Source organism: Falco cherrug, chromosome 4 (assembly GCF_023634085.1).
Source record: "Falco cherrug isolate bFalChe1 chromosome 4, bFalChe1.pri, whole genome shotgun sequence".
Taxonomy (NCBI): Eukaryota; Metazoa; Chordata; class Aves; order Falconiformes; family Falconidae; genus Falco; species Falco cherrug.
The window spans coordinates 82,851-107,292 of NC_073700.1; the positions used below are offsets into that span (position 1 = coordinate 82,851).

The 24,442-nt window shown below is 51.6% G+C and overlaps 3 protein-coding genes across 9 annotated transcripts in view; all 3 read right to left on the reverse strand.

Annotated features, from left to right (window-relative positions):
- LOC102048068 (6-phosphofructo-2-kinase/fructose-2,6-bisphosphatase 4) overlaps positions 1–5,567 on the reverse strand; it is a 55,908-nt gene extending 50,341 nt beyond the window's left edge. For 2 of the 7 annotated variants that reach the window (XM_027800180.2, XM_055710266.1), the window contains exon 1: positions 5,510–5,567. In XM_027800180.2, coding sequence (XP_027655981.2) covers positions 5,510–5,552 — 43 coding nt within the window. In that variant the 5' untranslated portion in view covers positions 5,553–5,567. Of the gene's footprint in view, positions 1–5,000; positions 5,216–5,509 lie in introns of those variants that run through there. The other 5 variants (XM_055710271.1, XM_055710270.1, XM_055710265.1 and 2 more) reach the window with 4 other exon arrangements.
- A 12,980-nt stretch (positions 5,568–18,547) lies between these two features.
- On the reverse strand, positions 18,548–20,503 carry HYAL1 (hyaluronidase 1). The gene is made up of 3 exons (XM_005435555.3): positions 19,288–20,503; positions 19,074–19,163; positions 18,548–18,985 (listed from the first exon to the last, which is right to left on the reverse strand). Exons 1-3 carry the CDS (start codon positions 20,185–20,187, stop codon positions 18,668–18,670), a joined length of 1,308 nt encoding a protein of 435 aa, XP_005435612.1. The 5' UTR covers positions 20,188–20,503; the 3' UTR covers positions 18,548–18,667.
- A 610-nt stretch (positions 20,504–21,113) lies between these two features.
- HYAL2 (hyaluronidase 2) lies at positions 21,114–24,106 on the reverse strand. Its single transcript, XM_027800173.2, has 3 exons — positions 22,801–24,106; positions 22,025–22,114; positions 21,114–21,842 (listed from the first exon to the last, which is right to left on the reverse strand). Exons 1-3 carry the CDS (start codon positions 23,725–23,727, stop codon positions 21,441–21,443), a joined length of 1,419 nt encoding a protein of 472 aa, XP_027655974.2. The 5' UTR covers positions 23,728–24,106; the 3' UTR covers positions 21,114–21,440.
- Between the last annotated feature and the right edge of the window lie 336 nt (positions 24,107–24,442).

The following is a 24,442-nucleotide window of genomic DNA, read 5'->3' on the forward strand; positions in this document are numbered from 1 at the left end:
CCAAGTCCTTGGAACTGACCCAACCTGGGTAAGAAAAAGCAAGTGCAACCCCAAGACATAAATCCACAGGAGACATCTCTTCCAGAACTGCTTGAGTTTTAAGCTCCTGTATTCTAATCCCTGAACAGAGCATGTCTCAGAAAAAAAAAAAAATCAAAACAAACAAACAGCTAGATCAGTCTCCTACCCAAAATGAGTAATAAGCTCAGCTCTAACAGGAGCACTTGTTTCCTCCACAGCAAGGGCTGCCTTGCTGCTTTTTTTCCCCATCCTCCTCCTTCGCCCCATCAGTCTGCCTCTCTGACAAGTAATCTGAAATTTTTTAATTGAAAAAGGTCACGAACCCCTGAGATCTCCCCATTGTTTTGGGGAAACCAGTTTCACACTGTTAGTAGAAAAATGACAAAGCTCTTCTATTTTTTCCCATCCCTAATGCAGAAGGTAAATGTTGCAGAGCTCCATGTTTAAGAATATCCATAGGGTTCCCATGAACAACAAATTATTGTTGGTTAATAACCACCAACATCATTTAGATTTCAGGGATATATGATCATAAAAGAAAACATAAAAGGAAGAAAAAGCTAGCTTTAAATCCACATATTGTTAAGGCAATGATAATCAGTCAGAAACCGTTTCAGACACATTAAACCAACTCCTGTTTGTTGTGCTCCTTGATTAATTTATGTCAAAGGGGGAGGGGGGGTGTAGTCATATGGAAGTTTTTAACTATAAATAAATCACCACAAATACTTTGTCCCTTGCATCCTTTGATTTAAACTACCCACTGGTAAACTGTATATAATCCAGTTGATGCTTAAGGAAACCTTCCTATTTACACAGCTAAAATACAGGCAGGATCAAACCAAACCTCTGCAGTTTCAGCACAGGCTAACCCACCTAACAAAGCATGCTGCTGTCTGTAGACTGAGAAATAATTCATATGTTGCATCTTTTGAAATGGATTCACAACACAAGTGGCTTTTCCCAGGAAGGCAGAAACAGCACATCTAAGTCACTTTTAGATGTCACTTCAGTGATATGTACCAGCCCCAGAACAGTCCTGCAGCTGGCAGGGGCACGTCATGTAACTCTGGAAGAGAACAGCCACCAGGGAGCCCAGTCACAGCTCTCTCAGCAGCCCAGCGATTCCTGGCACCAAGGCACAACATGCCTGAATCCAGCTCCTAAACCATGACACAAAAACTTGATACTATGCAGAAAGATAAGAAAATTCATATTCTGAAAAACAGTTGCTCAGGAACATGTTAGGTCATCAAGTTTAGAGTGAAAAAGGGAGATAAGAACTGTAAACTCCCATTCTGATTTACCCTTTCCTAACACCTTCCACTTGTGCATGGCCTGTAAACAAGGTGGTAACGTAGTGAACCTGGAAACTAATGCCACACAGTCATTTCAGATGTCCAAGGAACTAGTCGCACTGAAACTATACCGACACATACAAATTTAAAGCTGTAACAGGCACCTTATTTCCACAAGGTCACTCATGACAAATCCATCCCAATTTATTAATATTACAAAACAACCCTTTTACCCATCAGATGGGTAAAAGTTAGCTGCAGTTAGGAGACTTATCATTTGCATTCAGGACCTACCATGGCAGCTACACACTTCAAGACTTCAGGATTGATTCTGGTGCGTTACCTCAGATCCTGAAACACTGCAGACGCTGCCATCCAGAAGAGCCCTGCCATCCACCAGCCTCTCAAATGAGAGATGAGTTTGTTTGACATAATCAAAACACAACCATAAAGGACTTACAACTGTGCTGTTACCACAGCACAGGCAAGTTCACACATTTTATGCAAAAACACAAGCATTTTTCCTCTTCGCAGACACAAATTCTCCAGCCCACCACTTTCCAGTGACTTTACTTAGAACAGCCACATTGCACACAGCACCACCTGACAGCTACAAGGTCAGTACTTCATTGGGTAATACGTTAAGTACATCTGGAGATTAGTATTCATAATTAGCATGCAATTACAATATTTACGGCCAGGTTTTGGCAGGCACCCAAGAACAAGCCTGGTTATTAGCCAATCTGGCCCCACATGCTATCTTGTTGGAGTCAGCTAGGCCAGCGTTCCCCCTGAAACTACCCCTCTGGACAACCAAATCATACCTGAAATAAATCCACCACCTCCGAAAAAACCTGTCTGAAGCAGCATGGGACACTCACATCCTCAATTTGAGCACTTGATAAAAATTGAGTACTACCAGAAATCAGCTTAAATTATTTAATTTCAGCCATTGGAGAGGCCAACTAGACAGACTAGTGAGTTTGGAGCTCATTATTCTCCTTTATTCCCTTACACAATTTAATTACTTAAACTCTTAGGCTCCCAGAGACCACAGGTCAAGTGTTATGTCTGTGACAAAAGGTTAACAGGCTAATTATTTGACCTAAAGTGGGGGGAAAAAAGACTTCTGGGGAAAACTAGAGCAGAACCACGGAACCCAGAGCTTCTCAGACCCATGGCTGGTGCTTCCTTAGTTGCATTTTGAGAATTTTTACCTGATTACATTCGCCTTGCGACTCTTCCCAAGAACTTGCCCCACCCAGGGAGTGGGGATACAAGCTTAAACCATATTCAGTAAATTAAAACAAATTAAAACAAACAAAAGAAAGAAAGCACACAGAGTGAGAAGGTGAGAGCACTCCACTAAGTCCCTTCCTTCAGAAGAAAGCCAAAACACTCCCCAAATATATGTTTTCAAGCATTTGAAGTCTAATGTTTATATTAGCCTCAAAGAAAATCTGTGGACATTACGCAAGAGGTTAAGCCCCAAGGAAACCACGCAACTTCAGTGAGCAATTTAGAACACATCCATAATGTTTCATCAGCAATTAGGTATCATCCACAACTTGGATTTACCAAATCTCTTACTCATAAGAGCAGAAGGAACACTGACGCAATCAAATTGAGAAAAATACTGGTGTAACCAGGCTGTTTTTTTAAAATTAGACAGATGATACATTAAAAAAAAAAAAAAAAAAGGTGCTAAAAGCACTTAATTCAACAATATTCTACTACTGGTAAGAGTTTTATTTAAAACTTAGTACTTTTTCATTAACAAAATGTCCTATTGCAAAGCAGACCCTTACTTCAAATGACCTCAAAAATGTTTGAAAACAAAATGCTCACTGAAACGCTCTCAGCTTTGGGCCCTCATCCTGCATAACTATCCCTACAGGAATGCTCTCATTAGATGATGTGACGATTTAAAAGGACCGGCACCTTATGTAAATTTATGCTATTGCTTTTAATTGCAGCTATAATTATGGGAGTGCCTCACAGCTGAGTAAGGCCACATTAAGCAAACTTACTGGAAACTTCACAAACTGCTCCTCAACACATTGGGCAAGCACCAGGATGCCCACAAACAGTATTTATTCAGCCCCATCTTCAGCTCTCTGCAGAGTACTACAAAATCAGTTGACCTATAGGGGATTGCTTCAAGTTGTACTTGGTTTAGTATGTCTTTGCCTTCATGTTAACAAGTTTCTCTTCGACATTTACGAATATGAAAGGTTTAAATCAGAATTAATGTTTTTAAATATTTTAAAATCTTAAAAGTAATCAAGTTTCTGCAACATTTAACTTTTCTCTTCCCCTCCCCACACTCCCAAGAGCCACACAAGCACAATGGGAACCTACTACAGAATCAACACCGAGCCAAGCTATGAGGTGTTGAAATCAAAGAGCAAGAGCAGTGTCCATTTCAGCAGCTCTCCACCACAGCCAACAAACTGAAGACGCTCACTGAAAATGCTGGCGCAAACGTGCCGTGAATGACCCAAGGAGCAACGAAGGGTTTTCCAGTTCAGCTGTGGGCAAGCAGTGGCCCATCACAGCTGGATCAGGGTCCCCCTCTTTGTCTGGGTGGTTTAGAAACCACCAACCTTAACAAACTCCATTTCCATGCCCTGGGTTGGAGTCAGGCATGGATGAAGTAGGCGGCTGCCTACTATAACGTCAGCAGAAGCCAAGCAATGTCTGCAAACAAGAGCAATCCTTTGAGTCACCCGGCAGGAGTCACAGCTGCTCTACACCCAGTGACACCCCGTTTCCTACAGCAGCAGGTGGCTCAGGGTGCCAGGCCAAGGCTCCCCGGCCCCGTTATCACACCCTCACACACCATCCCTCTGCTTCTGCCTCCCTGGCTGGCCCCACGCCTGCAGGAGAGCCCAGGAAGGCACCAGGTTTGCCCTCCAGCCTACATAACAGTTTTCGTGGAAAGGGGGAAAAACACCCACTGGTGACAAGACTGAACGTCCATGTCGGTGCATGTGCACGACAGCTCTCACCCCACAGGACACCCGGTGCCCAGCGCACAGGCCAGGCCTGGGTACCCCTGGGAACTGCAGTCCTTCCCGGGGAAGGCTCCAGCCAGCCAGCAGCCACAGCTCACAGGGCGAGGAGGTACAAAAGATGCAGATTACATGCTTTTATGGCATTGCCATTAGGAATAGAAGAACAACTAACTGGTCGGGTCACCACTTGCCAAAACACTGACTTTACAGCCTTCTTTGGCCAACGGAGAGCATAAGCGCTCGCCAGAGCGCGATGTAAATATGCCTTCCCACAGACAGTGGGGAAAAAAACCCAACCCCAATCCTCACGGCAAAGCAATTTCCAAAAATAACTGGGAAAGCAAAGAGCCACTGGTACGGTAGGCTCCCTCTTCCTATGCCGCATCTCCCAAGCCTGCCCATGCCTCGGGCTGCTCCCGGCAGCAGCCGCCGTTCCCACTTGCCGTCTCCCGAGCCGCTGAGGGGCCGGGAAGCAAAACTCAGCCCGCGGCGTCCGAGCCCACGAGCGGCCCCCCGAGCCCTGCCCCGACGCCCCCCGACATACGTGGGCTCGCCGGGGCCGGGGCCCGCCCCGCGACGCCCCGCAGCCCCGGGTGGGAAGGTCGGGCGCCCGGCCCCGGCCCGCGGGGAGGCCGCGGAAGGCCCCGGCGGCCGGGGCTCCTACCTCGGCAGTGCCGGCCCTGCGGGCAGCCGCCGCCACGGCGGCAGCGCCACATCAGCGGCGGCGCCTCAGCTCCGGCGGAGGACGGCCCGGCCCGGCTGGTGCGCGGCCGCGGAGAACCCGCCGGCAGCCGCTCGGCACGGCGGAGCCAGGTCCTGGCCGCGGCGCCCCGCGGAGCTGCCCGCGGGTGTGCGCGCCCCGCGCGGGGCTGGGCGGGGCGGCGGAGATCGGAGCCCCCGGGGCTGGGGCCGCCGGCTCGGCCGCCGCTCGGGCGTCTCCTCCTGAAGCAGGGATTTGTTAACCAATACCGCAAATAAGCAGAGGAGGTGGGGCGGCCGTGGGCAGCGTGCAGCCTGGTGGAGGCTGGGGATCGCCAGCCCCCCCGGGGGAAAGGGGGCTTCCTCAGCGGGGGGGCCGGGCTGGGGGCCCGCAGGCAGGAGCCACCCCGGCAGCTCAGCAATCCCCCAGTTCCTTACACTGTCCCTGAGGTGATACCGAAGGCTGTATGTTACCTTGTTCAAGCAGGGACTGATTATTTTTATGGCTTGGCTTCATTAGTAGCTTCTTAATTTTATTAGGCTGTCAGTCTGAGGTAAGCGTGGCGTAATGGAACATGCAGGGAAGCCTTGGGGTGGTTATCTTCCCACAGGTCAGCAGGCGAGGTGAGCAGCCGAGGAGGCAGCACTGTTCTGCTCCAGAGATGTCATCTGTTCTTCTGCTCGGGAGCTGTCATCTGTTCCTCTGCTCCGGAGTTGTCATCTGTCCTGCTCCAGAGATGTCATCTGTCCTTCAGCGCGCTGGGCCTGCAAGGATGGGCAAACAAGTTTGGGGAGGGGGAAACACCACTGCTAACAAAACAGGGGTCAACCAGAAAATGTAGGAAGCTTAAGGAAGCAACAGTCTAAAATCTGTTCTGATTCTAAAACTGAATCTAAAAACTGAAAAATCAGAATAATTTTCCTTTAAGATGAAAATGATTGACATGAGCAACTGCATTACGATTTTTAGGTTTGGGGTTTTTTTCCATTTTTGCTTAAAATTTGCATGCAAGTTTTCTTTACCTGGGCAGGATGACTTTTCATCATCCTTGTTGTTCTTCCCAGGCTCCCTCCAAGTGATGCCAGGCCTAAGTTCGCTGTTTGGGCAGTCGTTTTCAGACCCCCACTGGTAACACAAGCACTGTAACTGTGCTGCTCTGCCTGGGCATCATTTGATGCTTTAAAACTTTAGTTAACAAAGTACAGCTTCTTAAATGCTAATCACTTACAGAAATCAAGCCACATGAAAGAAAGGGGGGTTATGCTTGTAAATAGGGAGCTTTGCTGCTTATCTCCAGATGATGATGCCTCCTGTAATGAGGACACTGGGCGGCTGAGGTCAGTGCTGCACTCGGCACTCGGTATCGCTTCCTTGAAGTGTGTGTGCAGGGATCCGAAGCAAGGGTTGAGTTACTCAGGCTGCAAGACCTCCAGCCCTAGCTGTATCAAAAAAGAACCGTCAAAGTAAGATCCAGGTCCTTGTGCGGCCCCTAGAAAGCTGAACAGTGCAAGTGTTTGGCTCTCTGGAGATGGAACTTGTCTGTGTCTACTGTCTGGACAACATGTAATCCTTACTAACTCCCTCTGATTTAATCTGAAGTATTAATAATTCATTTGCTTTATCTTCATAAGAAGCTCAAGTGACTATGGAACTGTGGCCTTTTCTGCATTAGCAAGCTTCGTTGCCCAAGAAGAGGGATGACATGGTGCATGCACACAGTCACCATGCCGCTGGTGCTGGTCTGGAGCACAGCGTTGATCTCTGGCACAGATGGCATAGCTCAAAACTTGATGTAGATAGCTCTGGGTTTGGTATACAACTTCTTCCAGCTTAAGCCAGTTGCTGGAGTTGTTTGAGAGTAAGAAATGTCCTGCGGTGGTGAGCCACTGGGGCAGGGGAGAGGCCCCTAGTCTCATCTGCTCTTCCCTTGAAATATGTTACAGTCACAGACAGAGGCCAGCAATGAAGCTCAGGCAGACTGGGCACTGCAGCAGCTCACCCTCCTGTCCTTGGCCTTAAAATAAAGAAAAACCAACAAAATCAAATGGCTGCAAGGATTCCTTACTGCTTAATGTTGGTGTCAGGGTTCAAAGTGCCACCACTTTCCCCCCACCCAGTGAGAAATAGCTCAACAACCACCAGACATTTCAACTCCTCTTTAAGCAGAAGAAAAGGTCCCGAGTACCAGTTGCGACGGCAACTGATGGGCTGGTAGTCAGAGCCTTACTGCATGATCAACCAGGGCGCTCGTGTTTTCTTTTGGTGGTTTTTGCCTTCTCCCTAACCATGTTTATCCTCCTCCACAGCCTTTCTTCAAGGTGGGAAGGCAAACCTTAGCCCTCAGCCCCTGTGATGTTCCTCCCCTTGTCTGCTTGTGATTGGGCTTGTCCCTTCTTGTCCCAGGCAGTTTGCCTTTGTGCAGCTGGCTGCAGTCCCAGAAAAGCTGTACTGCAGGATACTAACTTTGCAGAGGACTTAAATGTTCTTAAAAGCAAAACACACCAAATCACTGATAAACCAGCACAGCTGTTAATAGCAAGAATTGCTCAAAGTCTTGGGTTTCACTCAAGATCTGTGCAGCCAGCCGTTGACCAGGTTGGTGAGTTTTGTTCCAAGCTAGGGTGGTATAATTACTTAGATAAGCAGAGCTAGGAACAGATTCACAGAAAAAAAAAAATTATTCTGATCATTTATTTGCATTTAGGAGGACTCGGCAGGAAAGAAGAGAGTACAAGATCAGTACTCGCAAAGTTTCTGCCTGGGGTGTTTGGTCACAGCTTGTGCTCACTGAGCAAGCAGGGTCATCCATTTGGAAAATGTTTTGCTTAGTCCTGTGCCTCTCTCAACAACACCTAAATCGGAAACATTTCCACACTTTCAGACCTTGGATAATCTTTTGCCCTAAATGTGCTTTTGTGGCTTCCAAGACCTACTGCCCAGCATGGATTTCTGCCCTGAGACTGGAGGAAAGGCCACAAACCGACAGTCTGCCTTCAGCTGCTTCGCAAGGGAAAGCATCTGATCAGGCTTATAAGAACAACGTTGCTGTGACGGGCGTCAACTGCTTGGGGACACTGATGCTATTTCAAGTGACTTTTCTCCTACTTTAGTGTGAGCCAGCAATTTTTATCTCTGGATGACAGTAACTTAAAGATGGCTAAATCAATGTTTGGTAACTATTTTGGCTAAGTTTGGGTCAAGTTCCTCAGTTTTGTTAGGAGGTTTAAGCTCTTGGGTCCTCTGTTAAATTTCCTGGGAATTGGGCATATGTAGGACTGTTGCATTCAGTCAAGCCAGGTAACACAACTCTGCCTTTTTCTTAAAGACACTTTGTAGTCTTTACTCAGATGAATTGCAAGTGTGCAGAAGAATAAAAGGCAGAAACACTAATTGGTGAGCTGGCATGCAAAAGTTAATGCAATAAAATCATTCATGTAATTGTGTCGTACCTCATTTTTTTCCTTCTGAGCTATTTCACCTGCCCAGCAGACTACAAGATCTTAAAAAATTAGGTGAACCTTTGTCCTGAAGCATAGGAGCATGTTAACATACTCCAGGTTTGGGATGCCTTATCTTGGTGAGTGGCAATTGTCGTCTCAAACCTGGTCAGACCCTCTGGGCTTGCCTGGCCTTTCTCAGGCTCTTTGCAAAGAAGGAATCTTATGTGCATTGCTGGAGTGTTTGTCTGGCTATTTTTACGCCACTTGTTTTCTGTATGTGCAGCTGTAGTCAAGTGCTGCTGCTTGATCCCAGACAACTGAGATTTTCCATAACCTTTGACTAAGAAAAAACTTGTCTTTCATCACAGCTCCCCTTCACAACAGGCAGCATCTAAGAGGATTATATAAATATTGTATCAAGCACATTTTTGGCAAACTGCTTGCATTGGTGTTGCATTTTTTTCCACTACTGTCTGTGTAGTAGGAGAAATAAATGGCACGCTCAGACCATGATAGAAATTAATACTTTCATGTACGTTCCTTCTGTTTCACTTGGGGGTTCCTCATCAGTTAACTGCCTTATTATTTTAACTCTTAAATCAATTTATCTAGCAAGAACTCAGACTGAGGCATTCTAAAGATGGGATCCCCTAACTCTGTGTTAGTGGTAGGTATTTCTACGTAAACCTGCATATGTAGAAATAGTTTCTGCCTGCTTAGAAAACAAAGGTATGGCTTGCTTTGATAGCTAACAGAAAACAAGCACTCACATTACACCTTCTAGCCATAACTGAAGAGGAAAAGGTTTCATGATCCTTCTGACCAACACCCTGAAGAGTAGCTGCTAGTGGATTTTGGTGGTGGTTCTTGGTTCACCTGATTTCATACACTGATGGGGAGAATGCAGCTTTTCAAATGAGTTTGTTCAACTTGAATGTGATTACTGATACAGTAAATTCTAAAGGCAGGTTGTCCAAGCAAACTGATAAAGTGTTACTACATGAAATAAAAAGCATCAAAGGTATTTTTCAATATGAATAAATGCAGTATGGATTTTGGACAGAAAATCTGCTCCATCTAACTAATTTTGATAGGGTGGCAGAGATACAGGGAGAAAAATGGGTAGGGTTTTTTAGTGAGTCTTTTCTGTTCTAGGCCAGTGGATATAAAGGGTCATTTGTGCCCCAAGAGCTGGTTTATGCAGTCAGGGAGAGCTGGCAGGTTTCAGATGACCGTATTCAAAAAGCTCACCACCTCCACTATTTTATGAAAGAATAAAATTAAATACAGACTACCCCTTCCCCCAGCTGCCCTGAAGACAAGGAAGCAAACACATGCCTTCCTGGCATTGTATATATCCTGTTGACGCTTTGCACAGTGCACAGTCTGCAGAATATGGAGGATATTCATGTTCAGACACCCACTCTAGTTTTGCATCCTGCACCAGGCTCATATATAATATACTCTGGCAAAAGTCAGTCTTCCAACAACACTGCACCTGCTATGCTGGATGCTGCAAGCTGCCTGTGTCCTCTTACCCTCTTTATAGATTTGTTGTTATGAGGAAAGTCAGGCCTCAAACATTGAACTCCCTGTTATCTCAGCTGGTACCTGCTGTGCGCAGGTATCAGTTGGTGCGTATTAAAACAAGTAAGATAATAAAGAGTATATGCTTTGTGCTGAGGGCAGGTTCAGTTTCAAAGTTGGTACAGGGTGTTGGTTTGGTTTGGGTTTGGGTTTTTTTGGCTTGTCCCCCCTGGCTCCAATTCCAGCCTGGTTTGTTTTTGCTGAAACTAACCCCAAACTCTGCCCAACAGCACAGAAGATTACAGCTGTTTACGTTTTAAATTGTGAATTATGGGCAGTAATTTGTTAAATCAAGCTCTTCCTCCTGAGAAGAGGTACAATCAAATGCAGGGCAGCACATGCAAAATGTTTTTCTGTAATATTCAGCATTCACTCTAAGTCTTTGCTCAAATCTTTCTTTGCAGATCAGAGCAGCATTTGGAGCCCTGCATGTTTTTAGGCTTAACGTGTCATTGGAGGGAAATTAGTTTGCAAGGTGGTGTACCCAACTCAGGCAATGGCTTCACTGGAGTCAGTGCGCAAGGCCTGACTCTGACTCCCTTCAGGCTGTTGATAACATTCCTGCTGGCTTACCACAGATTAACCTATTTTTAAAATCCCAGGGTGGAAAATAACTAGGAGAGGAGTTAGTGCCAAACTGAAGCAGCAGAGGTGCTGCAAATAGCACAAGTGTTCTGCCTCTGACAGTCCCGCTGACAGTGAAAACCACAAACCACGTGTTCCACTAACAGAAAATGTGGAAACCCTTGCAACCCACACACCAGCACAGCACTTGAAACACTTGCAAAAAAGTAGCTGCTCCTGTACCTGCATTTTTGTGGTGGAAGTCCTGTTCTGGTGCCCAGACCCATCAATGATAGATTTGAAAAATAACGGAACAAAGCAGGACAAGCTTCCAAATGCAGAGGCAATTTGGTTTCTATAACCTGAAGCAGGGTCTGCTGTTTGTGCAGGATGTTTAAACACTTGTTGAGAGCCCATGAACTGTGCTTCAGGCTCTACTTTTTTTTTTTTTTTTTTTTTTCCTCCAAATAACTTCTGAAATCTGTTGAACCACAGGAATGCTGACTGATATCCCTCCTAGTGCTCTGAAAGAAGGTATGTCAAATCCAGGGCAGCAGCAGCCTGTGGCTCCTGAAGACCATTTTAGATCTTTCTTAGACCTTTTTTCAGATGTTTTCGGAACTTCCCTAGAAATACCTGAGCAGGAGAAAAGGTAAAAAGTGGGCAATTTTTCAAAAACAAAATCCAAATGCAAAGAGACTGTAAGGAAGAGCCACTTTCACTCGAGGTAACTGGTAGCCAGAAGATCTTGTGTTCAAGTCAGTGCTGCTCTGAGCGAGTGAAGGATGACAGACTGAGCTGGGTTTTGGGTACAGGGTCTTACATTCAAACTTCTGGAAATTATTTCTGTAGGGGTTGGTATTTCACTTTTGAAATGGTAATCGGAAGTGAGCTTCAACACTGCGTGTGAAAAAGAAGTGGAAAATTTTATTTTGAAGTATTAATCAATAGGAAAGCAATGAAGACTGGTGCATACCCACAATGCTATTGGCATATATGGGGGTATGCTTTATGGAAAGCCAGCAAAACCTGTGTTGCTCTGGGTAGCATCTTGAGCTGCTCACTCACTCAAGTGTCCTTGGAGGCAGTTTGTGTCCTGCCGCCTCCTCCTGGTCTGAGATACCCCTCCCCAAGTCCTCTTAGTTGCTATGGTTGGCTCACCTGTAAACTTTGGATACAGCAAAGCGGTGCTTGACTGGTAGTTAGGTGGCTTTCTGTGACCACAGCTAAACAGAGCAACCAAACCCCGTTCCCAGACCTGCACATCCCCATGCTTCAGCACTAATCAGAACGGCTGTCGCTGCCGGTCCTGCCTCTCCTCTGACTGCCACGTCTTGCGCTGAACTTGTTTTGGATTAAGGGTGGTTTTGTACACACCAAGAGTTTTGCAGTCGCTTCATGCAGCCTGACATGGTGTCAGTTGTAAGAACACATTTTTATTCGCTTCTTATCCCCAAGGCTGTGCTAATTTACATGCAGGTAGCAGGCGCTCACTAGTCCAGAAACCTCAGCCGAAAGCATGTCTCTGTTCAGATGCTTCTGACACCACCAAGCTGGCACTGATTATCAGCATCTTCTCCAGAAGTGAAGCACCCAGCACTCCTCTGTCTTCCTTTAGCTGCAGCATGCTTGCACACCTATCAAGCAACCTGAGCTCTTAGGCAGTGATCAGCGAGTGCCACAAGCACTCTGCCATCAGTGGAACAAAAGGCATTTTAAAGACCCACATGTTATCTAGTTTCAAACCATACAGTTACTGGGGAGGATTTGTGTCTTCCAAAAGAGCTTTGTACATCTATGTTGAGGCCACAGGCCACAGGAGAAGCTCAGCAGCGAGGTACAAGGGCTGCGGGAGAAGCAGTCTGGAAGACCTTGCTTCCCATTCTTCTGATTATGTTTTTTTGACTTCTGGCCTAAGCTTTGGATGAAGTGCAATGGCATTTGATGCAATGCAGTAATGACTAGCAGGGTCCTAAAACAACTGCTGAGGTCTCAAAAGTACAGTCACCCTCTTGTCCATCTAACCACAGGCATGGGCTCTTACTGCAAAGACAAAAGTGAAAACAATATCTTAGCGTCTGACCACACTGACATTTAAAAAATGTGAGAAATTTCTCTTTCTTTGCCGATTTGGATGTTTTTAGTCAGGGAACAAGACAGATGAGAACTTTTCTTATTAGCTGATTAGGAAGCCTCTAATTTCCAACTTGTATCTGAAAAGCCTGTGGATTGTTTGGGAGGGCTTTCTTCTGTCTGTTTTATGCAAGACAACCTACACCTTGCCATGCAGCTAAACTACTTTATGTCCTAGTCATATTGAAGCATTTCAAGGCTTCTCACTATTAGCATGTTCATTCTAGATCATAAAATAATCTTTTTAATTTCAGAGCAATCAGCAGTTCAGTTTTCTGTGGGATAATTAACCACAGTAAGTATTTACAATAAATTTTTTTGGCGATAACATGTGGCTTATGCTACTCAGACAAAAAATACCCAGATGTTGAAATGAAAAACTAGGCAACATAAAGACAGTTTCAAGTGACAAACTACCCTTATTTCTTGAAGCAGCATGTGGAAAAACCCTAGAAATCAATTTTGTGCAAACCTTGCAATGCAGCAGGCAAGCGAGCTCTAAGCACAGCAGATTCCTCAGTCATCCTGAGCCCAGAAAACAGGAGATGGCGTGATGGCACCATAAGCATACTCCACCCAGGAGACATGGAGCAGCCAGAAACGTGAACCACACAAAGGCCCAGGGCTGCTGTTGGATGGCTGCTGGCACCTCTTGCTTTGGCTCCTCTCCAGCATGCTCCCGCGGGCTCTCTTTGGCACATTTACAAGGCATAGCGTGGTTTTCAGACCTGAAAAAACCCAACCCAGCAGCTGTTCAGTGCTTCTAAGTTGTCTGTTGGCACGATGTGCAGTGTCTTTCTAGTCACTGTTACTCAGAGCTAGGAGAAAGACAAGCTAAATGACATGAAATCCAGTGTCTTGGGTGTCTTTAGATATACTATAAGGAGCAAGGACTAAGGAACAGCTACAATAAGTAGGATGAATAAAACAAATCCTCTTACACATTTAAAACTATTACTTGAAGGTGACAAGCTGTGTTCGTGCCCAAGCTTGCACTGTTTCAACAACAAGAAAAAAAGCTGGTGCAGGTTTCTAGCCTCACTTTTAAGACAAGGCACAAGCCAGCACCTAGAGGCAGGGTTTCTTGCAGTGCTTATGCAGCTTCTGACAGTGTTAGACCCTTCTGCAACTCCAGAGGAAGCATCTTTTTTTGCCACTGCCCACTCCAACACTTGGTTCAGTTAATGGATTGAGATAACATAAATTTTGGTGCCCAGCAGAACCCCAAACCAGCCACTATTAGCAACAGGTACTCAGAAGGTGAACACTTGAAGCGTATTAAATGACTAAAAGCTCCAAGCACACAGTGTGATACCCTCCAGGCATAAAAAGGATTTGAAATCCAGAGTAATTTTCTTTGTGTGAATAGCAAGGTGAACTTTGCTTTCAATTCCAGCATTTAGTACAGAGCAAGTAACAGATTCTCTTCAGCTTGGGAGGAGTGTGTTCAAGCGTTCATCAAGTTAAATCACATTCCACGTGCAACAAATATTAAGATAATATTGTTTCCACCATTTACACCCAACATTTACCAAGCTGTCTGTCTAAGAATTAAACTAAACAATTAATTCTGGGCCAAAATCCAATTATGACTAATTATTTCAGGGGCTCAGCAAATAGGTTGGTAATAAACCAGTACATGTTTCTGAAAGCTGTAACTGGGGAATCCAAAGGTCTAATCATTTCTCCATTGGTACCTTCTCAGATCCTTATTCAATGTAACAAAAAGAAATGAAAAAAACAGCTGTACTAACTCCACAGAAAGCAAGTACTGGTTATCACTGGGGTCTGTGTGAGGGCTGGGGGATGCTCACAACCCCAAGGCATTCTAGCCAGGAAGTTCAAAAAGCAACTGCTTTTTGAAAGACATTTGTGCCATGGAGCAAGCATCTTTAAAAACAATGTTTGGAAACATTTTCATGGCTATACAGTTTTGTTGCCAAAACTGATGCAAGTGTCACCTGTACAAGCTCTCCTGCCTGTCACGCTTCGTGCTTCTGCATTGCCCCAGCCCAGTGAGGAGGCAGGAGCCACGCTGACCCCAGGAGGGAAGAGAAATATCAAGTCTCTACCAAGAAGTTTCTCCTCCTTCTTGCTTTCTGCTCTTGAGGAAAAGCCATCACCCTGGTCTGTCTCTCTATTGCAGTGCCACTCGAAAAAGGGCAGGACCAGAGGAATCCTCCTCCTTTCCCTGCGTCCTGTGTGACCTCCAGTGCCTGGCAGAGGCTCCTTCCTGCACACTTGCCACTGCTCTTTGCATTCATTTAACAGCTTGGCTGATGCTTCCTTAGTCAGCATCCAGTGATAAGACAACAAAGACCATCAGGGTGTTTCTGCAGGTGTCAGAGGTACCCAGATGGAAAGCTTCCCAAACGGGGCACTGGGATGCCCAATGCCACTGCCATCCCCGCTCCTCCCTGCAGGCCCACCCCCGGATGCAGCCAGACACAGCACTGTCCCCTCATTGCCCACAGCCATTCAATACAGCTTCATTGCCTTCGGGACCCTACAGTCCCGCCATCACTGCCTCTGCCAGTGAAAAACAGCAAGTGCCCTTCAGCAATTTCTCCTCCAGCTGCTCCTTTCTGCCAGGCCACCGTTTTCAAACACCACCATCCTCCAGCTGCTCCTTTCTGCCAGGCCACCGTTTTCAAACATCACCATGACGTCGCATTGTGATGTTACTACTGTGCAGCATGGACATCACAATGACATGCCGGAATATCCTGCTGGTACCCACAGTCAGCCAGTGCCAGCTGGCCTTTGCTTGCTGACTGGCAGGACGAGGTCTGGCGGTCCAGGGCGGTGGCTGCCAAGGCAAGCTTTGGTCTGGCTGAGACAAAAGCAATGGAACGGGAGCTGTCTGCTCAAGTAACACCATCCCTGTCTGCTCCAGACGAGCTGGGGCAGTCAGCAGGCATGACTTCTCCTGGCCCTCCAGGACAGGGGGAAGGAGCCTCCCGGGATGCTGCCGTGTGAGCAATAGGGAAGGAGTGGCACGTCCAACCAGGCGGTGACAGACACGAGACCAAACCAGTCCCTCCTGCTTCCAGTGAGAGCGCGGGTGAAGGCAGCTGGCTACTGTCCCTCTGCTTTCCACAGAAGCTTTGGAGGATGGTGGAAAGCAACCAGTTTCAGTCCATTTGGTGGAGCAAGGGGTGGAAAATGCATGGCCATCAATGAGGAGCTCTTCAAAGAGGAGGTGCTGGGCCGGGGAGAACCTCTGCAGGTTTTTACCAGGCAGAGCATGAAGAATTTCCTTCAGGCAGATGAACTGCTATGGATTCATCAAAATGCAAGAGGATGCCAAAAGATCTGCCTTCCTGCCTGAGTTCCTGTCAGAAGAAGCAGAAGCTTCTGCTCACAGCAAGGTACAGCAGTCGCTCCGCACATCAACTAATGCTCGCAGGAGTCTTGGGGGAGAGACGGACCTTCACATTGCATAAGGCCTCGCAATAGAGGGGATGGGGATGGCAGCCAGTGGTCTGGTTTTAGTTTCCTCCTCAGGTTATTTTCAGGAAGGTTTGAGTTAGTCTTTCTGACTAGTGGAAACACAGATAAAATACAGCTTGGCTATACCTGCTTAGTTTGAACCTGTTACACGGAAAGACAGACTCAGTATAATCACATTGCTCTGAATGTCTTTGCTATGTGTCTTGCTGCACCAAACCTGAAACCTTCCTGCTGAATACCGAGAGGATGCACACATTTAAGGACCCCAGTATTACCTCCCTGCTCATACCCATGCTGAAGTTGCTGAAAAGTCATGGCATTTGGCTTTTGAAAGCAGTTCTTGTGCTTTTGAAAAGCCTACACTGTTTTTGCTGCCAGGGGTGATGGTGACTGAACAGAATGTTTCACGTAACCTTTCAGCCACAGCTTTAGGTTTCAAACACCCTGCGAGTCCCTTCCAATACCCACGTTTGTCTTGTGAAATTCAGAGTCTTGGTTCTCATAGCTTGGGGTTTTTCCAGGCTTGGAATGGTGGCAACTAACTCTTCTCCTTTGCTTTTTCTAGATACTCTACTACTATAACCCCCTCTTCAACAGAGGGCATCCCCACCTGCTGGAAAAGTGCAGGAGAAGAGCTGGCCTCAAGCGGAAAGCCCTGGAGATGGAGAGGCACCCTTTCAGAAGCCTGGGTGGCCAGCCTGCAGGGGACATGCCGGCGTCTCCACCCGTGATGACAGCATCCACCAAATGATGTGCTGAAGCACCTCCTGGCCTCGGCAGCACCTGTCTGTCTCCACCGGCAGCTGCTCCCACGCTTCCAGAGCCAGCCGGAGCAGCAGGCAGCAAAAGCTTCATCCCTCGGGCCCTCTTCTACCCAATACCACTCTCAGCTCTGCCAAGGCTAACATCACTCTGTGGCCAAAGACCACCACTCCCCCACTGCCCCACCTGCACATGCAGCCTCAGGGGTGCAGATGCAGGCGATGACATCAGACCCCAGTGCAGCATGTCCTGGACAGGCAGAGTCAGCAGCCAGTCAGTGGTATTGAATGGAGTTGTTAGTACATAGAGCTTAGTAGAGCTGGCAATAAACTGTTGGAGCAGTAATGCTTTTCCAGCTGCCCTGTCCTCTTTGCACAGCACAGCGCCAGGTGAGTTCCTATTCCACCACCCAAACACCAAGCAGAAGCAGCTGATCCACCAGCAGCAGAACCATTTCTGACCAGAGCTCAGCCCGGTTTCTCAGTCCTAGAGAGTAAAACCCAGGATGAAGGTTGCACAGTGCATGCCCTGGGGATGCTCTTCCCCTTTGCAGTCTGTGGCCAGGAGGTCCTCTCATTCCTCTGCAGAGGCATTCTCCCAAGGCCACACCAGGCTACTAGGAGCTCACAAGTCCTGGTACTCTGCAGGGGGTTCAGCCAGGCCATAGAGCTTTCCACAGGAGGAGGCCACCCATTACCCATTGACTGGAGGAAGAATCTCTGATAAGAGCATTTACCAAGGCCCAGTTTAGCAAAGAGGTTTTAACTGAAGCATCTAAACCAGACACTGCTTTGTGCTGCCCTTCCTTCCCACTGAGCGGGAGTTTGCTACTTGGTGAGAGCTGGCTTGGCACACGTGCCACAGAGGATGGGCTGTGCCTTGCAGTGGTTTGCATTCACCAGCATAAGAAATAAGGGTGCAAGTCTGTAAGTCTGCAGCAAACGCACAGTGCTGTGCAGCACAGTCCCATCATGGAGAGGTTGCCCAAACTTGGGCATAAGAGCAGAGACACAAGTCTGTGATTTCCCCAGCCCAAGCTGAACGTCCAGGTGAAGGTGGCAACATCTTCCTTCATCGCAGCTGGGCCGGGGAAGCAGTGTTTCATCTCATGCCTGCTCCCAATCGCTTTAAAAACCAGATATTGCTGAGTCAGCAGCCTGGGATACAGAAAACAGTGCTCTTGTCTCATTCAAGGGCTGAACTGGTTTACATATAACCATCCAAGAGAAAATCAAAGTGGGGGCACTGGTTTCACACCGCAGCCCTCTATGCCCAGCGAGGGGCTGGGGGACCCACACTTCCCCAGTTACAGCCACATCTTTTCACCCCTATCGTCTCCGCTTTCTGGCTGCTCCCCATCATTCCCCCCTTCTTTCATCCTTGTCCCCCATTAACCCCCTTCCTATGTCTTTCCCCATAAATTTCCCTCTTGTTTTGTGGCTTCCCTGTGGTGTTACATTCCCAGGCACCCTGGCCTGACGCACAGCCCTCGGCAGCATTGCAAGGCACTGCCAGTGTCACCAGGGGACCCTCCCACCCCAGACCGTGCTGCAGTGGAAGACAAGGAGAAGCTTGCAGGCACCTACCAGTTTTATTAGCAGCCCCATAGTGGGGGTCCCAACTGCACAGTAAGGGTATGGGGTGGTGTCACCCTGCCCACACCAGTGTCCCTGGCATGGTCTCACGGGGGTGTCACTCAGCGAAGCCCTGGGTGTCACAGTGGGGCCCCTGCCACTCGTTGTAGCACTGGCAGCTGAACTCCTCCGCCAGCCGGGCGACGTCGTCATCAGGCTCCAGGCTCTGGGCCACCAGCCAGGGCCTGCCCACTTGCAGGTCGATGGCAAAGCGGAAGGGGTCGAGGTGGAGGAAGCCCTGCTTGTTCTCCCGACGCACACAGCGGCCCTGACCGGAGCATAGGCTCTGGCTGCACAGGTCAGCACTGGCCGTCACGTTGACAATGTAGTGGCCCAGGGGCCCCTCCACATAGTTCTTCAGCCTCAGGCACATCTCCTGCAACAGCACACTGTGTCACAGCTCTGCGTGGCTGGGGAACAGGGATCCCCATGGGCAGTGGCATGGTGCTGCCCGCCATACTCACCTTGGAGGTGCTGTAGTTGAGGCTGCCCCAGAGGATGATGCCGGCAGCACCCTGAGCAGCACTCTCCCCGATGGTGTTCATCAGGTCCTCCTGCACCCAGGTAAAGAGAAGTCAACAGTGCCCAAAGCCCCTGCACAGCCCCGGCAGAGCTAAAGACTCCCCAGCACCAACCCACCAGCCCGAGAGATGCCCACCGTTCCCACATCCCCATCACCTGGGAGAGGAAGTCAATGGTTCGGTCAAAGGCGATCTGGGAGTAGGGCAGGACAGGGATGCCACTGTCAAGGACACCGCGCTGGACAGCAAAAGCCTCAGCCACACGGTGCCGAACATAGGGGAGCGCCTTGTTGGTGCCGTTGAATTGGGGGGACAGGTAGATGCTGGGGTAGAGCGCCCGGCTGCTCTTCCAGAGCCACTGCAGCTCCTTGTTCCTTTGCTGCTCTACCACCGGGCACCTCCCAGTGTAGGGCAGGCTGTTGAAGTCATTGTTGTAGCAGTTGGGGAAGCCATAGAAACCCCAGTAACCATCAGAACGGAGGGTCTCACCCAGTTGCAGGGTTTGCTCCATGAAGTTGCGGGCGCTCTGCTCAAACTGCTTCTTGGCTGTCTCCTTCACCAGCTTGGGGGGCCATTGCGGGTGCTGCTGCCACACCAGATCCTCTGACTTATGCTGGTAGATGTCCATGGAGGCCCAGTTGCGGACCCACAGCGGGCGCCACTTCTCCCAGTCGATGACAGCCAGCCCCCTGTAGGCAGGGTTGGGCAGGGTAACCTTGATGTCCTGGGTGGCCTGGTGGAGGTGGGCCTCCAGGCTGGCATTTTGGGGGAGCCCCCCGTTCACTGGCAACCCGTTGGATGTGTAGTAGGGGAGGAGTCCCAACTCCTTGGTGTAGAAGAGGGTGATGTCCTGCCCAATGAAGGACTGCTGGTCGTTGGCCAACACATCGAAGATCTCCAGGTTGAGGGTGACATTGTATTTCTTGGTGCAGTGCTCAGTGGGGATGTTCCAGACGGTGATGAAGGGGCGGTTGACAAGGACAGGGCCAGGTGCCCCAGTGCAGGTCAGGGCAGGCAGAAGCAGCAGGAGGACCCAGCAGGGCCACCCTGATGCCATGGCGCTGGCGGGCACGGGATGGGAGCCAGAGCTGCCTGGGGAGAGCCGAGACGGGCTGAGACCTGGGCAGACTTCGATGCTTTTATCCCCACGCGAAGCCGGGGCCAGCGTTAATCCACGCCCCTGTCCCCGAGTGCTACCAGTCACGCAGGGTCACCTCTCCCACCTCCTGACGTGATATCCCCAAAGTTATCAGGAGCTGGAGCCCAGCACGGCGGCCCCAGAGCAGGGACAGCAGCGTGCCAGCCCCGGTTAATGGCTGGCAGCGGCAGGCCCGGCTGCGGAGGAATGTGCAGAGTCAACACCCAGTGACTGACCGGCCGATGAGCTGGGCTGGAAAGACAAACAGACGCGGGGTGGGGGGTGTCAAGGCCACGGTGACGGACACGGCGTGCACCGGATGGGCGCCACTGGGGAAGCGCAGAGCATCGGCCATGGGGTGCTGGGAGGAGGGCACTGCTGGGCAGAAGCACACAGCATCGGGCAGGACACAGTGATGGCACAGCCTGGGGACACGCGGGCGCGGAGAGCCCTCCGCACCAGGCACGGGGTGGCAGCAGTGGGGTGGCCATGCCCACGGGGCAGCGGCGGGGCCAGGACACGGCTCGGCGACACAGGGGCGCCCCCGGCCCCCGCAGAGATGTGCCCGCCCCCGCCCCGGGTGGGCTCCGCCCCCGCAGCCCGGAGAGCGCCCTGCCCACGGCCGCGCGGCGGAGAGGCGTGTCCAAGGGGAGGGCGAGGCGGGGCAACCCCAGCCTCCACGTGGGTGGCCCGGCCGTAGCCGCGTTCCACCGCTCCCACGCGGGAAGTTCCAACCCCTGCGGCGCCTTCCCCGCACCGCACACCCACCGCCCCACGCCCCTGGCGAGGCCACAGCAGGGTGACCGGCGCCCTCACCCCCTCCCCCAAACCAGCCCACACCCCACTCACGCTCTGCCCAGCTTTATTCAAGGTAAAGCACTTCGGTGTGGGGCAGCACACAGGGGCTCAGCACCACACAGCACCCACTCCCTGCTCCCATCCTTCTCCTTACAACAGGAGAGGCCTCCTCCACCCACACTCATGGGGGGCACCTGCCCCACGGCAGGGAGGGCAAAAGTGGGGCAACCACACAGCTCTGCCCCTACAGTGAGGGCCAGCCCCTTCCTCCACCCCACCCCACCAAGCTACCTCACAGGCAGGGCAGGGATATCTTAAATCCCCTACACCACACCAGAGAGGGGGTGCCAGGGAGCAGATCAGTCCAGGGGGGGTTAGCACCAGCTTGCCACCAGCAACAGTACCACCCCAAGTCCCAGTGGTGTCCGGGGGGCAGGGGCACCACCGTGGGGGCCGGCAGGTTCCTGGCAGCTACTGCCTTGCCAACCCTGGTAGCAGTGGCAGTGGAAGTGGGTCCGTAGGAAAAGGGTATCAGCAGAGGACAGCTGGCCCTCCGCCCAGAAGAGGGGGCGCTGGGGGCGGTCCTCATCCTGTCGCCGCAGCTGGAAGCTGGTGGAGTTGAGATGGAGGAAGACGTCGGCAGTGCTGTCCTGGCGCAGGCAGCGGCCCCTGCCCTGGCACAGTGCCGTGCTACAGAGCTGCGCCGCAGTTGTTACATTTGTGATGTAGCGGCCCAGGTCCCCCTCCAGGTAGTTCTTGATGATCTGGCATGACTCCTGGAGGAAGCAGGTGTGGGAGTGGGTGGGTGGTATCAGGGACATGTTGGGATGCCCCAGGGAGAGAAGCACCCGAGGTAAAGAGAACACCCCAGCCCTGAGCCACTGGTCCCCCTCTAGGGGCAGGTGACCCCTCCCATCCATCATGCACCTCTCCAGGGGCACAATGACCCCAAACATACCCGGTTTTTGGTGTAGTCTGCATCACCCCAGAAAATGGCCCCGGCTGCACCCAGGGCCGCGCTCTCTCCGATGGTGGAGATCAGGTCTGGCTGCAGGGACAGAGCCTGGTTAGTACCCACAGACCCCACACAGCACCCACACCCCCAGCACAGTGTGCTCCAAAGAGCCCACTGCAGGGTCAGGGAGGCAAGACCCATCACTACTCCAGGTCACAGGGAGAGGGGACTGTCCCAGCTCCTCGGGGACAAGGCTTCCCAACACCAACCTCCTTCTGCACCCAACACCACCCACAAGCATGGAGTGGGCTCACATACCTCAGGGATCCAGCTGCTAGGACACAGGAGTCCTGCAGCACCTCCCAGGCACTCCCTTGGTGATGGTGACCATTGGTGTCAGTCCTCCTGCCAGACACCTTGCTCATTGGGGGGGTAGTTTTGTGGCACCCCATCATCTACCAACAGGTGGGCTGAGCTGGGGGTACCCACACCATGACCCCCACCTTAGAGGGAGAGAGGTAGAGCTGGGCACCTCTCCTGCTCCCCAGAGCCAACCCATGCCATGGGGTACTGCTCCCCACCCTAGGAGTGGGCAAACAAAGTTTGGAGACTGCCAAACCACAGGGTGCCAGTAACACCATAAGGATGGGCATCAGCCTCCAGAGCCACCCTGCTCCAGGGGACCTAGATGGGAGAAGGGCAGAGGGACCACCTCGGCTGACCCCAGAGCCCAGGCACCTGGGGCTTGGGACAAGGACATCCCAGTGGCACAGCCCTACCTGGCTGAGCACATCCAGCTTGCGGATGTAGGTGGGTCGGGTGTAGACGAAGACTGGCAGGGAGTAGCCATCATGGTGCTGCTGTGAGATGCGCATAGCCTCCCTCACCCGTGCTCGCACAAACTTGCGGCTGTTGGGGGTGGAGGCCAGGAGCTGGTCAAGGTAGATGGAGGGGTAGAGAGCTGTGCTTTCCCTCCAGAGCCATGCCAGCTGGTCATTGCGTGTCTTCTCCACATCTGGGCACTGCCCAGTGTAGGTCTCTTTATTCTTGCTGTAGTCATGGTTGTAGCAGTCGGGGAAGAGGTAGAACCCCCAGAGCTGCTTGGGTCGGAAGCTCTTGGCCATACGCAGGGTGCTCACCATGAACTGCCGGGCAGCTGACTCGAACTCAAAGATCGCCTGCTTGTTCACCTCCTCACGGGACCAGGTGGGCTGCCACTGGTACACCAGCTGCTGCGACACCTCCCGGTAGATGTCCTTGGGCTTCCAGTTGCGAGCCCAGATGGGCCGCCACTCCTCCCAGTCGATGACAGCCAGCCCCTCCTTGGCGGGCGAGCGGATGTACTTGCTGATGCCCTCGTGGAGGCGGGCCAGGTGCTCAGACAGGCTGCTGTTCTGGGGGACACCGCCGTTGACGGCCACATGCTTGCTGGTATAGTAGGGGTAGAGCCCCAGGCGCTCCTTGTAGAAGATGGTGAGGTTCTGCCCCACGAAGCCCTCGTTGGGGGAGGCCTGCAGGTCGAAGAGGCTGTAGTCCAGAGGCACCTTGAAGCGGGGCTTGCAGTCCTGGGTGGGCACGTTCCAGGCCACCAGGAAGGGCCGGCGGGTGAGCAGAGGGGCGGCCGCCGGCTTCTCGGGGGGCTGTCGGGCCAGGGCCAGCAGGGCCAGCCAGGGCACGGCCACGGCCGCCGCGCAGCCCCCGCGCATCCTGCCCGGCGGGGGCCTGGGGCAGCTGGAGAGCGGGCTCAGCAGGGGGGCGTGGGCAGGGGGCGGCTCTGCCCGCACCGCCCCCCGAGGTGGACCCTGCCCCGAGCCCCCGCCCCACAACTCTCGCCCGGGGCAGAGGGGTCCCGGGCTGAGCACCCGGGGGCGGGGGGGGGGGGGGGCGGATTCCCGAGAATCCCGGTCCTAAGCGGCTCCGCCCGCTTCCGATCGCTTCCCCCCGCGCCGCCGGTCCCGCTCCTCCGAGTGCCGGCGCGGCGCCGCCTTTGTCCGAGAGCGGTGCACAAAGCGCCGGGGCGCAGCCCCCCGCGGTCCAGGCGCGGCCAGGCCCGGCCCGGCCCGGCCCCGCTCGTCCCGTCCCGTCCCGTCCCGTCCCGTCCCGCTCCCCACCCGGCTCTCACCGCCACTCACTCCATTCCCCACCACAAGCTCTCACCAACCCCACCTCCCCCCGCCGCCCGCTTTAAACCTCCCCGGCGCGCACCACCCGCGGGGGCGCCGCCTCCCCGCCCCGGCCGGCCCCGCCCCGACCGCGGCGCGATGGGGCGGGGCGGGGAGCGGAGTGGACCACAGAGGGGCCCCGGGGGCGCGGGCCGGCGGCGGACTCACACGTACGTGGGGCCGCGGCACGGGGCGAGGCGAGTCACACACGCACACAACCCCCGCCGCGCATGGTACGGCCCGTGAGGCCCAGCCCCCC

Bases quoted from the DNA above. Each gene is read 5' to 3' on its own strand.
- HYAL1 (XM_005435555.3), bottom strand. From the start codon at position 20,187: ATGGCATCAGGGTGGCCCTGCTGGGTCCTCCTGCTGCTTCTGCCTGCC. The intron at 19,164-19,287 runs GTGATGGGGATG...ACCTGGGTGCAG, and splicing joins CCATTGACTTCCTCTCCCAG to GAGGACCTGATGAACACCAT. The intron at 18,986-19,073 runs GTGAGTATGGCG...GTGCTGTTGCAG, and splicing joins TCAACTACAGCACCTCCAAG to GAGATGTGCCTGAGGCTGAA.
- HYAL2 (XM_027800173.2), bottom strand. From the start codon at position 23,727: ATGCGCGGGGGCTGCGCGGCGGCCGTGGCCGTGCCCTGGCTGGCCCTG. The intron at 22,115-22,800 runs GTAGGGCTGTGC...CTGTCCCTGCAG, and splicing joins AGCTGGATGTGCTCAGCCAG to CCAGACCTGATCTCCACCAT. The intron at 21,843-22,024 runs GTATGTTTGGGG...TGCTTCCTCCAG, and splicing joins CAGACTACACCAAAAACCGG to GAGTCATGCCAGATCATCAA.